Consider the following 17,778-nt stretch of genomic DNA (forward strand, 5'->3'; position numbering starts at 1 on the left):
AAACCGCTGTATGGTCTTGGCCACCATGCTGCAGCTCAGTGTCAGGGTGTTGGCAATCTTCTTATAGCCTCGGCCATCTTTATGTAGAGCAACAATTCTTTTTTTCAGATCCTCAGAGAATTCTTTGCCATGAGGAGCCATGAGGAACTTCCAGTGACCAGTATGAGAGAGAGAGAGTGTGTGTGAGTGATAACACCAAATGTAACACCCATGCTCCCCATTCACACCTGACACCTTGTAACACTAATTAGTCACATCACATTGGGGAGGGAAAATAGCTAATTGGCACAATTTGGCTATTTTCACTTAGAAGCGTACTCATTTTTGATGTCAGTGGTTTAGACATTAATGGCTATGTAATGAGCTATTTAGAGGGCACCAAATTCAGTTATAGAAGGTATACACTGACTACTTTACATTGTATCAAAGTGTCCTATCTGTCATGCTGGAAGACCCAACCGTGATTCATCTTCAATGTTCTTACTGAGGGAAGGAGGTGGTTGGCCAAAATCGTGCAATACATGACCCCTTCAATAAGGTGAAGTCGTCCTGTCCCCTTTGCAGAAACGCACGCCTAAAATATGATGTTTCCACCACCATGCTTCATAATTGGGACTGTGTGCTTGAGATTATACTCATCCTTCCTCCAAACACAGCGAGTGGAGTTGATACCAAAAAGCTCTATTTTGGTCTCATCTGATCACATGACCTTCTCCCATGTCTCCTCTGGATCATCCAGATGGTCATTGGCGAATTTCAAACGGACCTGGACATATGCTGGCGTGAGCAGGGAGACCTTGCATGCCCTTCAGGATCTTAATCAATGACAGTGTAGTTTATTAATAATGTAATCTTTGAGACTGTGGTCCGAGCTCACTTCAGTTCATTGATCAGGTCCTTCTATGTAGTTCTGGGCTGATTCCTGACCTTTCTTAGAATCATCCTTAACCCACGAGGCAAGATCTTGCATGGAGCTCTAGAAAGAGTAAGATTGACAATCATCTTGTGTTTCCTCCATTTTCTAATAATTGCACTAACAGTTGTTGCCTTCTCACCACGCTGCTTGCCTATTGTTCTGTAGCCCACCCCAGCCTTGTGCTGGTCTACAGTTTTGTCCATGGCGTCCATAGAAAGCTCTTTGGTCTTGGCCATGGAGGAGATATTGAAGTATGATTGACTGAGTGTGTAAAAAGGTGTCTTTTATAGAGGTAACAAGTTCAAACAGGTGCAATTAATACAGGTAATTAGTGCAAATTAAGAGTGCTTCTTAAAGAAAACATAACAGATCTGTGAGAGCCAGAATTCTTGCTGGTTGGTAGGTGATCAAATACTTATTTCATACAATAAAAGGCAAATTAATTATTTAGAAATCATAAAATGTGATTTTCTTGATTTTATTTTGGATTCTGTCACAGTTGAAGTGTACATATGATAAAAATCACAGACCTCTTCATTCTTTGTTGGTGGGAAAACTTGCAAAATCGGCAGTGTATCAAATACTTATTTTCCCTACTGTAAGATACAGAGATATATCCAGGGAGTTTGCAAGATTTCTATCTGTTTTTTAACCTGATAAGTGTTGGCGCTTGGGGAACATTATGAGATTTGCCAGGAAAGGTTGAATGAAGCGATAAGATATAATTTGCCCTTTAGGGAGCAGACATGGTCCTCAGGAGTGGAAGGTGTGATTGTTGTGGAGCTGAATGCCCGTTGGGATATAGCTACCGGAAGCCGGGACAGGTAGAGCCGGTGTCAGGATGGCTGAGTTCTATGATTTCCCTACCTTGTCACCTTCTATCTGCATTCTGTAGGTTAGATATTATTTACATGTCTTCAGCTTTATGGGGTAATTCCGTTTTAATACAATGTTTAAAGAATGAAAATATGGATTTAATTTTTTAAGGAATGAAAAAAAAAATAAGTCAATGACTCACACATTGCCTATGGGAAGAACGGCAACATAATCCAGATAAAATGGGGACAGCGAGGTGAAAGGTGACAAAGCTAAAGAAGACGCGGCCACGGGACTCGAGCCAGGAACGTCTCAAATAATAAGATTCCAAAATAAACCCCACAAAACTTTGTTTGGCGAGATTAATTTTTACACACACATATTCTTAGAACTGTAAATGACGGGGTACATTAATCCCCCTAGTTCCTTTTCCATTTCTCTTCTCCCTTATGATGGTGGGGTTGTCAGACGAGCGGCGCACATGCCGAGGTGATTTATGTTGCATGTTATTTTGCATTGAGATTTGCTTTCTACAGGGAGCAGTCGCCGGGGTTCGTGTTACATAGTGATTGAGTTTGGAATGAAGCCAGTCAACTGGTTCGATACATAACTGGTCATCCTGACAAGCCGGGAGCCTTCGCCCCAATACGGTTGTCACTGGTTTCTTCTTGACTGCAGGCTGATGACTCTGAGATGCATCGTGATTAACTTTTTCTTCGCCACAAAAAGTTTTAGGAGGATTGTCAGTGGCTCGGTTTGATTCGGTGATGAATCGTGTGTGGACTTGTCCACTTTTTATGATTTGTATTTGCTCTCATTCGCACTATATTGCATAGAAAGGCAATTGGAAATTCAGCATGTGGTGATTTATCACTGCGGGGTGCGATATGATAAGGGTGAACTAAAATCACTTGAGTGGTGTGGTATAAATTGTGCCTGTGGCGTGAAAAAAAATGTCCGGAGGGGCACGTGATTGGTTTTGGTAAGTCCAGAGTAGATCAGGCTACTTTCACACATCCGGTTTTTGCTCTGCGGCACAATACGCCGCAACCGGTTTTTTTTTTGCCGCCGGTTGCGGGGTTTTTTGCATAGAGTTACATTAGTGCCGTATTGTGCCGCATGGGCTTGCGTTCGGTCCGGTTTTTGCCGCATGCGGCAGATTTAGCAGATGCCGCGGCCGGATGGAACGTTCCCTGGCAAAAAAAAACGCATCGCGCCTCATCCGGCCGCTCTGCGCATTTTTCAATGCATGCCTATGAAAGCCGGATGCGGCGCGATGCGGAAAAAAACGCATCTGGCCGCCGCATGCGGTTTCTTCCAGTGCGCATGCTCAGTAGCATGCCGCAACCGGAAAAAAACGGACGGGCCGCATGTAAAAACTTATGCAAAGGATGCGGTGTTTTCGCCGCATCCTTTGCATAGGTTTCACAGCTGGATTGAGCCGCACTGCTCAAACCGGATGTGTGAAAGTAGCCTAAGATTTGCAACCTGGCAATTGACTTTGCTGGTAGACACCGGTACGGGGATTCCACCAATATCACAAGCAGGACCAGCACTATCCATAGGTGTTTTAGTAAGATACACCCCATCCAAAGGAGATCTGTTCTAGGGAAACTTCCCAAGTAGCTGAGAAGGGCCAAAGGCAGCTACTACACACAGGCGAATAGCCAGAGACATCTAGTGAGAAAGGAGTGGGCTCCAATTTGCCATTAGGACATTACTGCCATTACTTGTGTATGGGGCGAAATTCACAATGGGCGCTGGGTGGGGAAATACATACCAGGACGGGGACATATATACCTGGATGGGAACATATATACAAGGATGGGGGACATATATACCAGGATGAGGACAAATATACCAGGATAAGTCAAAGATGAGGACATATATACTAATATGGGGACATTTATACCAGCATGGGCCCAGAATGGGGACATATATATCTGGATATGGGACATATATACCAGGATGGGGACATATATAAAGGAAAGGCCCAAGATGCAGACATGTATACTAGGATAGGGACAATTATACCAATGTTGGGACCAGGATGGGGACATATATACCAGGATGGGGATGTATATACCAGGATGGAGACATATATACTAGTATGGGTCCAGGATGAGGGATATGTAGCGCCCAGAGAAGGAGGTACCCGGTCCCGGGCAGTAACAAATGGGAATGTCACTTTGGTGGCCGTTGCCACGGTCCCATGCTCTGGGCCCCTTTTGTTAATGGGAGTATTTACAGGGGAGTTAAGAGTTTGTTGCCATGTGACGCCACCTGTGGGTTGTGGTTAAGGATGGAGAACCGCTGCTGCTGAATGTGGGTACTCCCAGGGCTGTTGGTAGTGGCAGCTGTGATGGTAGGCCCTCCGCAGGTAGGGCTGTGCCTGGGAGATGTAACGGAGGCAATAACAGAGACCATACCAGGTTGTCTTTAACAGTCTCTACTTACTGTGGACCCAGGGGTTGCTGATTCAGGTCCCTTGGAGGGCCAGTGCCAATGTAGTGACCCAGGTTGCTCTGCCCCCGGCACTCTTAGTTGATTGGGTCCCCGTAGCATGGAGCATTTGGGGGCCCCGATTGTCCCCTTTTGGGGTACAGTCTCCTTCTCCGTACAGTGGGCAGTGCGGACCCTGTGGGGAGGTAAGTGTCCGAACCCCAATCCTAGTTTACTGCTGATGCCCCCGGATTATTTGGTTCGGTGAAGTCCGTGAAACAGTCTAAAATTTGCGCTTAACCTAGGGCCCTGTGCCCCGTGCGTGCTCCGGTCCCAGCGGTATCTCCGTTTCCCGTCCTGGCGACCTCTCTCCTGTGCCCCCAGGGTCACCATTTCATGGACCCAGCTCAGGCACGTCTGCACACCTCTCCTGTGTCCTACTCCACTCTCTTCTTACTACTGACTAACTGACCCCTCCCAACAGGCTGGCTATACCCAGGGACTCGTTCCCATGGCGACCATCCCCTTACCTGGTTAACCCTCTATGCCCAGTGTGGAGTGGTGAACTAGGATTTTGGTTGTGTTTGGATGGAATCGGCACTGGTACTCCAGGTGTCAGGGGGTAGGTCCTGCATCCCCAAGAGGATGCAGTTCCCTGTAGTGCCCTGAGGGTTTCAGGAGCGCTACAGATATATATACCAGGATGGGGACATATATACTAGGATGAGCCCAGGATGAGGGCATATATACCAGAATGGCCCAGGATGACAAAATATATACCAGGATGGGGACATATATACCAGGATCCCTGCCAGATGTGACAACCAAATAACAAAATTAAGTAACCTAAAACCTTAAACAATAAGGTGTGGTGGGGGTGAACAGGTCTGTAACTTAAGAGAACCTTGTGACCAAACCCAATCCCTTAAAGGGGTTGGCCACTACTTTACATGTCCATTGGTAAGCACTTTACTAAGTACCTTGATTTTCCAAGTTCTTGTCCTCTCCCGGTTATATGATCTTCTGGCTTTCTGTGATGTCACATCAAAATCTCCCTGAGATCCAGGCTCTGGAAAGTAACATGTGGGCATGGCTTACCATGTGGGTGGGCGGGGCTCCATTTAGTACTCACACTGCCCCTGTGTATACCGCGACTGCAGACATAGCTCTCTTACAACCAATCTCACTCGAGCTTCCTTCCTGCCTCCAAACCCCCTTAATATATTTAACCCCTTAAGTCCTTGTCCCTTTCTTTAAACAGTTCAAGGCCTGCAATTCTTAGCAATTTAATTTCAGGTATGCCAAATATAAAAAAGACAGAGAGGGAAGAGAGATAGTACATAGTTTCTTTGGGATCCAGATATGTTGGCAGAATGGGGGTCTCTGGACACCTGTGTGGCACACCACAACAGATAAGCTGCAGGGGTGCCCATGAATTAGTGCAGCTATCTTCATTGACATTTTTAACACTCCGTCATTTCAGCAACACACACAATCTACAATGGAGAGTGATGCATTCTCCTCAATGAGCATGCCCACAGAAATGTGTACAGTCAGTGCGAGCACTTGTGTAGGAGCTGAGTGCACAGTTCTTTGAGCGATCAATGCGGGTCTTTGGACATGGACCCAATCTGCAGGATGTAAAAGTGGACAGAACATAGTAAAATAAAAAAAAAAAAATTTTAAGTACCATATTATTGTCACAATCGTGTCTCATATGTAAAAGAAAGCTGTTTGCCATTTATTCACTGCTGATATATATTTACAGATGTCATTTATTCATTGCTGGTATATATTTATAGGTGTCGTTTATTCACTGCTGAGGTATATTTATAGGTGCCGTTTATTCACAGCTGGGGTATATTCATAGGTGCCGTTTATTTACTGCTGGTATACAGTTAGGTCCAGAAATATTTGGACAGTGACACAATTTTCGCGAGTTGGGCTCTGCATGCCACCACATTGGATTTGAAATGAAACCTCTACAACAGAATTCAAGTGCAGATTGTAACGTTTAATTTGAAGGTTTGAACAAAAATATCTGATAGAAATTGTAGGAATTGTACACATTTCTTTACAAACACTCCACATTTTAGGAGGTCAAAAGTAATTGGACAAATAAATCAAACCCAAAAAAAATATTTTTATTTTCAATATTTTGTTGCGAATCCTTTGGAGGCAATCACTGCCTTAAGTCTGGAACCCATGGACATCACCAAACGCTGGGTTTCCTCCTTCTTAATGCTTTGCCAGGCCTTTACAGCCGCAGCCTTCAGGTCTTGCTTGTTTGTGGGTCTTTTCGTCTTAAGTCTGGATTTGAGCAAGTGAAATGCATGCTCAATTGGGTTAAGATCTGGTGATTGACTTGGCCATTGCAGAATGTTCCACTTTTTTGCACTCATGAACTCCTGGGTAGCTTTGGCTGTATGCTTGGGGTCATTGTCCATCTGTACTATGAAGCGCCGTCCGATCAACTTTGCGGCATTTGGCTGAATCTGGGCTGAAAGTATATCCCGGTACACTTCAGAATTACTCCGGCTACTCTTGTCTGCTGTTATGTCATCAATAAACACAAGTGACCCAGTGCCATTGAAAGCCATGCACGCCCATGCCATCACGTTGCCTCCACCATGTTTTACAGAGGATGTGGTGTGCCTTGGATCATGTGCCGTTCTCTTTCTTCTCCAAACTTTTTTTTCCCATCATTCTGGTACAGGTTGATCTTGGTCTCATCTGTCCATAGAATACTTTTCCAGAACTGAGCTGGCTTCATGAGGTGTTTTTCAGCAAATTTAACTCTGGCCTGTCTATTTTTGGAATTGATGAATGGTTTGCATCTAGATGTGAACCCTTTGTATTTACTTTCATGGAGTCTTCTCTTTACTGTTGACTTAGAGACAGATACACCTACTTTACTGAGAGTGTTCTGGACTTCAGTTGATGTTGTGAACGGGTTCTTCTTCACCAAAGAAAGTATGCGGCGATCATCCACCACTGTTGTCATCCGTGGACGCCCAGGCCTTTTTGAGTTCCCAAGCTCACCAGTCAATTCCTTTTTTCTCAGAATGTACTCGACTGTGGATTTTGCTACTCCAAGCATGTCTGCTATCTCTCTGATAGATTTTTTCTTTTTTTTTCAGCCTCAGGATGTTCTGCTTCACCTCAATTGAGAGTTTCTTAGACCGCATGTTGTCTGGTCACAGCAACAGCTTCCAAATGCAAAACCACACACCTGTAATCAACCCCAGACCTTCTAACTACTTCAGTGATTACAGGTTAACGAGGGAGACGCCTTCAGAGTTAATTGCAGCCCTTAGAGTCCCTTGTCCAATTACTTTTGGTCCCTTGAAAAAGAGGAGGCTATGCATTACAGAGCTATGATTCCTAAACCCTTTCTCCGATTTGGATGTGAAAACTCTCATATTGCAGCTGGGAGTGTGCACTTTCAGCCCATATTATATATATATATATATAGTTGTATTTCTGAACATGTTTTTGTAAACAGCTAAAATAACAAAACTTGTGTCACTGTCCAAATATTTCTGGACCTAACTGTATATTTATAGGTGCCATTTATTCACTGCTGGTATATATTTATAGATGCCATATATTCATTCCTGGTATATATTTATAGGTTCCGTATATTCATTGCTGGTATATATTTATAGGTGCCGTTTATTCACTGCTGGTGTATGTTTATAGGTGCTCTTTATTCACTTCTGGTATATATTTATAGGTGCCGTTTATTCACTGTAGGTGTATATTTATAGGTGATGTTTATTCACTGCTGGTGTATATTTATACGTGCCATTTATTCACTGCTGGTGTATATTTATAGGTGCAGTTTATTCACTACTGGTATATATTTATAAATTCCATTTATTCACTGCTGGTGTATATTTATAGGTGCAGTTTACTTACTGCTGGTATATATTTATAAGTGCCTTATATTCACTGCTGGTATATATTTATAGGTGCTGTATATTCATTGCTGGTATATATTTATAGGTGCCGTTTATTCATTGATAGTGTATATTTATTGGTGTCATTTATTCACTGATAAGTGTATATTCATAGGTGTGGTTTATTCACTACTGGTATATATTTATAGGTGCCGATTATTCACTGCTGGTATATACAGTATTTACACATGCAGGCTCTAGGGAAGTTTAATTTAGGTTATAGAAACACAATTTATAGTTTTTTTATTGATCATGGTGGAAGGTCTCACGGGGCTCCTGGAAAATTGACTGTATGGGGCTTAAAAATGTATGATGGCATCCCTGTCTGGGGGAAAAAGGACACCGAAAAAAGCTATTCTATTCTATCACAAATCAAAAAGATTTTGTAGCATAAAGTGAGAGATTTAGTAAAGCCGAAAAGCTTACTTTGCTGCAATTAGGGTAATATTTTATAAAATAACAGGATGTCACTATCTATTTAAATTTGGGAACAATAAAAGACATTTTTAACCAAAAAGTATTTGTGAAACAAATTTGGAACCCTTGAAAGTTTATTTTTCACTCTTTTTTTTTGTCTAGACTAAATACATGTCCATGGGGTGTTTTAGTTCCAAAGTGGTGACACAGACGTTACAAACAAATCTGGGTTATTATAGGCACAGAAACAATGTAACATACAATGGTCGGGTCTGTCGTGCTCATAATAAACCCAAAAAAATGGAGTAAAAATAGGTTGTAGCCTAAAAAAGTATTACAAAATAGGAAATTGTACAATAAGTGGATTTCGCCCATCCTTGATAATGAACAGCGACTCCTCTCCCCCTCCCGAGAATCACTCTTGAAGTTCAGATTCCATAGGCTTGTGCTATAAAAAGGTCTAAAGTCTTTTCCAAAAAAAGAATGCGTTCAAATCTGACACCTCTCCCCTCCCCTGACACCCTGAAGAACATCTATTGAGTAACCTTCTTTCTTCAGACACTCTTTCTGTGTCTCCAGACAAGTCCTCACTCATCAGATCGTCAACACCATGAAGCGTCCATCCCCCCCCTTTCCCGTCCTATCGGCTCGTCATCATGCTTGTCAGGAGGCCATCATCAGGATTGGATTGTTGTGACAGTGGATCCTTGTCAGACACAAGAAATTCCTGTCGCTGGACGTTCACAAGCAGCGACCCCACTAAATATTTGTAGGACTTTAGGCATCAAAGCAGAACTTTACAAACACTTCTCTCAATGTCCCTTTCCTCATCATTCATCTTGACGATTGCATCAGACATTGTGAAGGTGATGGCCCGACATTCCTTACACAATCATACCGGTGGTCGAAATAATAGCATTCATAATTGAAGACTATTTGTCTCCAATAATTACCTGTAAAGATGCATTCGGCACCTTTGCACCCTCTTCCAATGTCCCTAGGATCTACTTACGGGAACATTTTTCAAACATTTCCCTTGAGAACTTCCGATGGAGGGAGTGTTAAGATTTATAGCTAATTTCTTGAGTTTTATGGTCCTGGTAATAACTTTTCATTGTTCACCCCCATGGTACTCATACCTTAGCAGATCGATGACCTTTCTTATCACCGATGGTTCATTCCCATGATTTAACAGCCACAGCAATCACTATTGTGGTGCCACCTTTAATTTTTGGCAGTCTTGGGTGCAAATGTTCTTGGATTTACTTAATTTGGATCTCATGATAAGTTTTGGGGACCTCATTGGGAACCTCACATGTACATAGAAAAGAGTGGACAACATGGAAGTCAAGCAGACAATGGTGGGACCGTAAGTAGCGTGTTGTAATACTACTGACGGATCCCAGCCTTGGACCTCATTCACACAAGGGGGGAAGTACTATTAGTGCAGCCACATAGCGGTCCAGGGGGTAAGGTGGCCCACTTTCACCTTCCAAACGGCAAACAAATTTTGTCAGTTATATCAAGGGGTATTTTGTGATGAGCATATGGTTTCAAAGGGCCCATATAGAGTTCTTGCACAGGTGCCCTGTTCTGTTTTTGTCCATATTTACATTTATATATCAAAATATGGATCAATATTAATGTTTTCTATTATAACTAATAAAAAATAAATAATTTCTATGGATCAGTAATGCACAAGTGTCACACAGTGTTTGGCTCTAAACTTGCCTTGTGTCATAGTGGCATCTGACATGGCTCACACTGCAGAGTCTGATACTCCTCACTATACTTTCGCTGGTGCTTCTGAGTTGCACAGACAGGCTTTGGCGTTGTAGGAGTTAATTTCTGCTAGCCTGCTGGTTACCTCCTGGATCACATGTTGTGGGAGACCCAGGCCTTTTTGAGATGGAGGTGCCTGTCTTCCAATCCAACTATAGCTTTAGCTACACCGGTCCATGTGCTGTTGTATTCCAGTCCTGCTGGTGATTGTATTGCTTTGTGCATGGAGTTGTTGGGGATTTCTCCTGTCATCTTGATGTTTCCTCTCTACTCTTATTTTCCTCCTTATCATTTGTTGTCTAATACCTCTGTGTGAGCATGCTGTGTGATCGAGTTTTGATTAAACCTGTTTGTTCTTATCTGTAGGTTCAACCACACCTGTCCCTGTCCTTCCCTGAGGTGAGGGTGAGAGGGTATTTGATCAGGGCTGTTCAGGAGAAGGGCAAGGAAGGTGGCGCAGACATCGTCACCATTAGATGTATCTCTGGGATCAGGGACAGCTTGGGCCCCCTAGTCTAAGAGCCAGTTTAGGAGCCTCGGTTCCCAGTTATCCCATCACACCCCATGATAACAAGTGTGAATCAGTCCTTAGGCCTCAATAAAATGTGTGAATGTGGGCACATTTTCAAAGGTCATTAATAAACCCCACAAAGTGCTAAGTTGTCGCCTGTTTGTAGAATTGGGATCTGCAGCCTTGTCTGGGAATGGAGTGGAAGTGAGCATACTTGAACTGCGCTCCATTCATTGTCAATGAGACTGACAGAGAAAGCCGAGCCCTGAAACTGAGCATGCGCACTTCTGCTCCATTCTAAACAGGTCTGCAGAGCTCAATTCTCAAGATCATGGCCGGTCCCAGGAGTCGGACCCCAGCAATCAGCAAGTTATCACTTATACTGATAGGGGATAACTTGGGGGATAAGTCTTTAAAATGTGCCAGATTATGGAATAATTGTGTAATGTATGAACAAGGACACCAAAGTTAGATCATCAGAAAATACTGCAGTGATTGGAAAGTTGGTTCTTTTGATAAGGACACCTGGATGAGGCTTCAATATAGGTATTTTTTGATGTGTCTGTATTTTATTCTTTTTTTCCCCCCAAAATCACCCTTCGATGACACCTACAAAGCCATCCCCTAAAGCTACATTTCTTATTTTTCTGCATTAGTAACGTAAAGGCTTTGGTAATATACAGTCTATCTGCTCCAGTGTTGCTCCTCGCCATCTAACATGTCCTAGGTACACAGTGACTCTTGCTTGTGTTTATGGTGGTGACCAGTATAACATGCTTCTTTCTGCCTTTTTCCTTTTTTTTTCAGCCTGCAACTGTAACCTCCATGCCCGCCGCTGCCGTTTCAACATGGAGCTCTTCAAGCTGTCAGGTCGCCGGAGCGGAGGGGTCTGCTTAAACTGCCGGCATAACACGGCCGGCCGACACTGCCACTACTGCAAAGAAGGTTACTACCGGGACATGACCAAGCCCATCACCCACAGAAAGGCTTGTAAAGGTGAGGAAAGCTGAGCTCAGTCTATAGAGAAAAATGTTCTACCCATGCAAAGGAATTTTGCGATGACCTCAGACCGCGGATGACGTCATTGTGTGTTTTATGCATGGCCTCGCCTGTAGAGTCACATTCTTTGTAAGAAAACCTGTTTGTGAAATGGCTCAGTTACATTTATGACATTGTACACGTGCCGTGATAACTTGGATCTAATGGGTGAGTGGGTGGGGGGGGGTCTCCAAAAAGTGGGAAAAAAAACCTTTTCGACATATCATAACAGCTGGAAAGATGTCGCTTACATTTTCCTTTTTGGAGTTCGTTGGCCTGGCAGAAATGATGTGTGAAAATCACTTGTGCTGGCACACAAGGTGGCCGACTCAGTACAGTGCTGCCAATTCGGGAAGGGTGGTGATATGCCACTTCTTCACGCAGCCCAGACTCCCCGCCAAAATAAAGACAATTCTTGTTCCTAAGTTGGGCGAGAGACTCGCATTTTAAAGCCACAGCCGCCCCCCAAGATTGAGCATTATGGGCCAATACATTTGTACATGGCGGTCTTTTCAGTGACAGGGCAAAATAAAGTCATATTCTGGATCTTGAGGTGACACACAATGCTTTGATTCGAACGGGTTTTACAGGTTAGAAATGTGGATTTGGTAAAACGCGTAATCAAGTCATCGATTGTTTTCTATGGATTCGCCTCCTAATTCAATGTTTCCTGTCATATAATAACCCCAGTTGTCTATCAGCTCAAGTCCTTAACATATCCCCCTCAGAGCCAACCAGTTCATTGGCAATTCCAGCCCTTAACACATCCCTCTCAGAGCAATCCAATTGACTGGCAACTCTAGCCCTTAACATATCCCTCTCAGCGCAAACCAGTGGACTGGCAACTAGAATGCACGATAATACGTTCACTGTATTTCTTCCTAATTGCTATGCCAAAAGGGTAATTAACCAGTTCTGGACTGCTGAAAAAATGTTATACTTTCGGGTGGTCCACGCTTTACTCTGCACTGACATTCTAAAATGTCAATGCAGAGAAAGCAGCTAGCCGGATATTGTGTAGCTGCGAGGTCAGGGAGCCAGCTGTCAGGTATAACCGACTCGCTAAAGAGAAGGCAAACGTCTGCCTTCCTAATCATTGTATATAAAGCACTGAACCAATGTTTGTATATACAGATTAGGAAGCACTCACAGTGCTTCCTCCGCTGCACCCAGTGATCATGTGATTGCTGGGTGTGGAAAGAGAACAAAAGACATAAAACAGGCAAAAGTGAAAACATCCTGAACTGGTTAATGACCGACGATCAATGTACTTTATCATAACTAGGAGCAATTTATCTGCCTTTGTAGAGGAATCCTATGGTAGAAAGCACAGAGTTGAGATAGCTATTACGCACATATTGCGGATCAGATTGAAGCTCTCGAGAAAGTCAGTAAAGGATCGAGTGACGTTGACAGATTTTTAAATCCTCTTAAATCCTCTAAAGCCTTTAAATTTATGCTGATGATTTCACTATATATATATAAAATCTGCAGCGGATTTTCCACAGTGAGAGTCCATTGTGGACGTACCCTAAAAGTTTGGAAAGACTTTCCACATGGAATTTTAACCCTTTCATTTCTGGTAACTCAATGGAGTCACCACCTGGCAATCGAATTGTTAAATTCCAGTGTCGGAGAAAGAGGTTAATATTTAGTTTATAGGGCTGCGCCACCCCCCCACCACGGGAGCCCGGCACAGGTGTGCATACCAGGGGACAGTGGGACGCATTGAACAGGTTAAGCAGACCTGGAGAAAAAGGGAAGGGGGAGGGTGTAGGTTTTGGTACAAAGGCTGGATGCTTTGACGAATGGTCCCAGACATATTTTTGGGGCAGATTGCAGGGAGGGTGGAGGGGAACAGGCAGGTTAAGCCACTTGCAAACACTTCAGAGAATGAAGGGAGGAGGGGGCACCTGGGTATGTGGATGCAGGTGTTGTCCGCCTGAGGTGAAGCTGTTCCCACAACTGTAGGAGAGGACTATGAAGTCACATCCAGCCCCTTGGCCGGCAGCTGCAACATCCGTCTGTATACAGCTTCATTAGTCAGTGGTGCAAAACCTTCACTACAAGGCACTCAGGGTGGCAGTGCCAGGCAATTACACTAGATAATTAGTGCTGCTATCCTATTAATCATCCTATGGGTAACAAATATGAGCCCACCGAATTCTTAGGGTCGTTGCGTTCATCGTCTTACGTATTAGTGCAGGGAAGTCGAGTTTATTATTATTCCTTCCTCGGATTAATCTCAACCATATTATGTTTCAGGCTTGGGGACAATACTGAAATGAAATCCATCATTTAAACTGAAAAGGGACGACCCCTACATGCCCAGCCTTTATGTCATCGGTCACCCTGGTCTGGCACGAAAAGCCTCTTAATAATGTACCCAGACGTCTCCTATTAATATCGGAAAGCCCTGTGATTCTCCAGTGCCGGGGACGTGTCAGGAATCCAGTTTCCGGCCGTCCCTGTGCTCTTTCTTTGTCCCATCTCAATAGAAGGGTTTTGATAGCTTTAATCCACCTGGCCAAAACAAATCCTCCAGGTTTACCCGGGTAACCCCTCACTCTCCGGACGGCATATCGGCACTGAGATGTCACACGTCTGCCTTCAGAATGACTGGAATTTATACGACGATTCCATCAAATTTAGAATGAGCCATCTTACCTCTGGTCACCTGTTTGGATACACCCATTTATTTTCCGCATTCTTATTTCAATGTGAACATTGTAGATTCAGACTGAAAGCAGCAAAACCACAAAGGAACATATATGGAAACAAGTATTAAAGAAACACGTGAAATAAACCACAATGTGTTACACCTTAGATTCCTCAGATTCACCCCTTTTCCTCTGATGACAGCATTACACCCATTTGGCATTCTCTCTGGAAGCTTCATCAACAGGAATATCCTCCATAGAACTGGTATGACTGGTCAAGAATTTGTTAGTGGAATCATTGGCCTTCTGGATGTGTTTGTGATCAGATGTATTTTGCTGAGGTAGTGTTGGTGCACAGTGCTGAGCTATATTCCATAACTGTTCTAAGCCAAAAGTAAGAATAAGAACCCCTAATCTAAGTAAAGGAAAACAACAGTCCGTCGTTGGTTACAGCATGAAGGTCAGTCAGTTCAATGAAATGCTAGAACCTTGAAGGTATCCTTAAGAGCAATTCTGAAAAACATGAATTGCTATAGTGAAACCAGCTCTCACGAAAACCACACCAGGAAAGAAAGAGCAACAATTACCTCTGCTGGAGAGGATAAGTTCCTCATAGTTACCAGCGTCGGAAAACATAAATTGGGAGCACATCAGATAACAACCCTCATTAATGATACACGATATCAAGTTTCAGACACCTCTCAACATAAACTGTCCAAAGGAGACTGCGAGAAGTGGCCTTTGTGGTTGAGTTGCTGCAATAAAGCTACTACTGAGGACCACAAACAATATTTCAGTTGAGTCAAAATTTGAGACTTTTGGGACCAACCACCATGTCATTGTGAGATGCAGAAAAGGTGAGCAGATAGTTTCCACATGTGTATTGCCCACCGTGAAGCATGGAGAAAGATGTGATGGGGGTTGGGCATTCTACTGATGACAACGTTTATGATTTATTCCAAATACAAGGCACATTACCCACCATGGCGAGCAAAGCATTCTGCATCGACAAAATTCCATGTGGTTTACACTTATTGGGACAATTATTTGTGTTGTAACAACAACCCAAAACACCTCCTGGCTATGTAACGTCTATGCAACCAAGAAGGAGAGGGATGGAGGCTGCATCAGATGACATGGCCTACTCAATCCCCAACTTCAACTCAATTTAGATAGGTTGGGATGAATTGGACGCAGAGTGAAGGTGAAGTAGCAATCTCTAGAGACGTCTTCAGGACTGTTGGAAGTCATTCTAGGTGACAACCTGATGAAGCCAATAGAAAGAAAAGCAGTGCAAAGCCATCATCATAGTACATTGGGGGAGACTGTGAGGGATCTGAGTTTCCCTTGTGGTTTTCCTGCTTTCATTCTAATTCTACAAGGTGCACATCCCAATAAAAACAAGGCGAACCACTGCATGAACAAGTGTGTCCAGGTATTTCACCGGAGCTGTATAGACCCTTAAATATACATGTATGTGTGTATATATATATATATATATATATATATATATATATATATATATATCTATGTACAGTATAACGGAAAAGTGAGTTAACGCCTTACATTTTTGTCAATATTTTAGCATATCTTTAAATGGGACAGCACTGAAGATCAGACTCTTTGGTACAATGTACAGTAGTCAGTGTTCAGCTTGTCTAACAGTGTAAATATGGTGTGCCCTCTAAATAACTCAGCACACAGCCATTCATGTTTAAACCGCTGACACCCATAAGTGAAAATGGTCAAATTGTGCCCAAAGTGTGAATATTTTGTGTGGTCACTATTATATTCATATTATATAATGACTTGCTTACTGCCAAAGCGAACAAACACTTCTCTATACTCCTACTCCTAGACCTGTCCTCAGCCTTCGATACCGTTGACCACTCCCTCCTATTACAGACCCTCTCTTCCCTTGGTGTCAGAGATCTTGCCCTCTCTTGGATCTCTTCATACCTCTCAAATTGCACTTTCAGTGTCTCCCACTCTCACACAACCTCTTCATCCCACCATCTCTCTGTTGGCGTCCCTCAAGGCTCTGTCCTAGGACCCCTACTTTTCTCTATCTACACATTTGGCCTAGGACAACTCATAAAGTCCCATGGCTTCCAATACCACCTATATGCCGACGACACCCAGATCTACCTCTCTGGCCCAGATGCCACATCTCTGCTGTCCAAAATCCCGAAATGTCTATCTGCTATATCCTCCTTCTTCTCCTCTCGCTTCCTAAAGCTCAATGTGGCCAAAACTGAACTAATCATCTTTCCTCCGTCTCACCTACACTCTCCACCTGATCTATCTATTACAATAAATAACACCACGCTCTCGCCAGTACCCAAAGTTCGCTGCCTCGGAGTGACCTTTGACTCTGCCTTATCCTTCATACCACACATCCAGTCCCTCACCACCTCCTGCCGTCTTCAACTCAAAAATATTTCCAGAATCCGCCCTTTCCTCAATTTGCAATCTACTAAAATGCTAGTGCATGCCCTCATAATCTCCCGCCTCGACTACTGTAACATCCTCCTCTGTGGCCTCCCTGCCAACACGCTCGCCCCTCTCCAGTCCATCCTTAACTCTGCTGCCCGACTTATCCACCTCTCTCCTCAATACCACCCCGCTTCTCCCCTCTGCATGTCCCTCCACTGGCTTCCAATCTTCCACCGTATCCTATTCAAACTTCTAACACTGACCTACAAAGCTGTGCATAATCTTTCCCCTCCGTACATCTCCGAACTACTCTCCCACTACACTCCAACACGTCACCTCCGGTCCTCCCAAGATCTCCTCCTCTCCTCCTCTCTCATTCGCTCCTCACGCAACCGACTCCAAGACTTCTCCCGAGCATCCCCAGTCTCCTGGAACTCGCTGCCTCAACACGTCAGACTATCCCCTACCCTTGCAAACTTCAAACGGAACCTGAAAACTCATCTGTTCAGAAATGCCTACAATCTACAATGAACTCGCTGCCGCCCGACCACCGTGCGGAGCTGCCGCCCGACCACCGTGCGGAGCTGCCGCCCGACCACCGTGCGGAGCTGCCGCCCGACCACCGTGCGGAGCCGCCGCCTGACCTACACCCCACCTATTGTCTCCTCCCCATAATCCTATAGAATGTAAGCCCGCAAGGGTAGGGCCCTCTTCCCTCTGTACTAGTCTGTCTACTGTAACTTGTATACGTATTTTGTATGTAACCCCCTTCTCATGTACAGCACCATGGAATTAATG

The 17,778-nt window shown here is 43.9% G+C and overlaps 1 protein-coding gene across 5 annotated transcripts in view; it reads left to right on the forward strand.

The window, feature by feature from the left end:
• The window catches only part of NTN1 (netrin 1), a 201,786-nt gene that overhangs the window by 128,684 nt on the left and 55,324 nt on the right, over nucleotides 1-17,778 (forward strand). For all 5 annotated transcript variants that reach the window (XM_075350761.1, XM_075350763.1, XM_075350764.1 and 2 more), the window contains exon 3: nucleotides 11,654-11,842. In XM_075350761.1, coding sequence (XP_075206876.1) covers nucleotides 11,654-11,842 — 189 coding nt within the window. The remainder of the gene's footprint in view (nucleotides 1-11,653; nucleotides 11,843-17,778) is intronic.

Source organism: Anomaloglossus baeobatrachus, chromosome 5 (genome assembly GCF_048569485.1).
Source record: "Anomaloglossus baeobatrachus isolate aAnoBae1 chromosome 5, aAnoBae1.hap1, whole genome shotgun sequence".
Taxonomy (NCBI): domain Eukaryota; kingdom Metazoa; phylum Chordata; class Amphibia; order Anura; family Aromobatidae; genus Anomaloglossus; species Anomaloglossus baeobatrachus.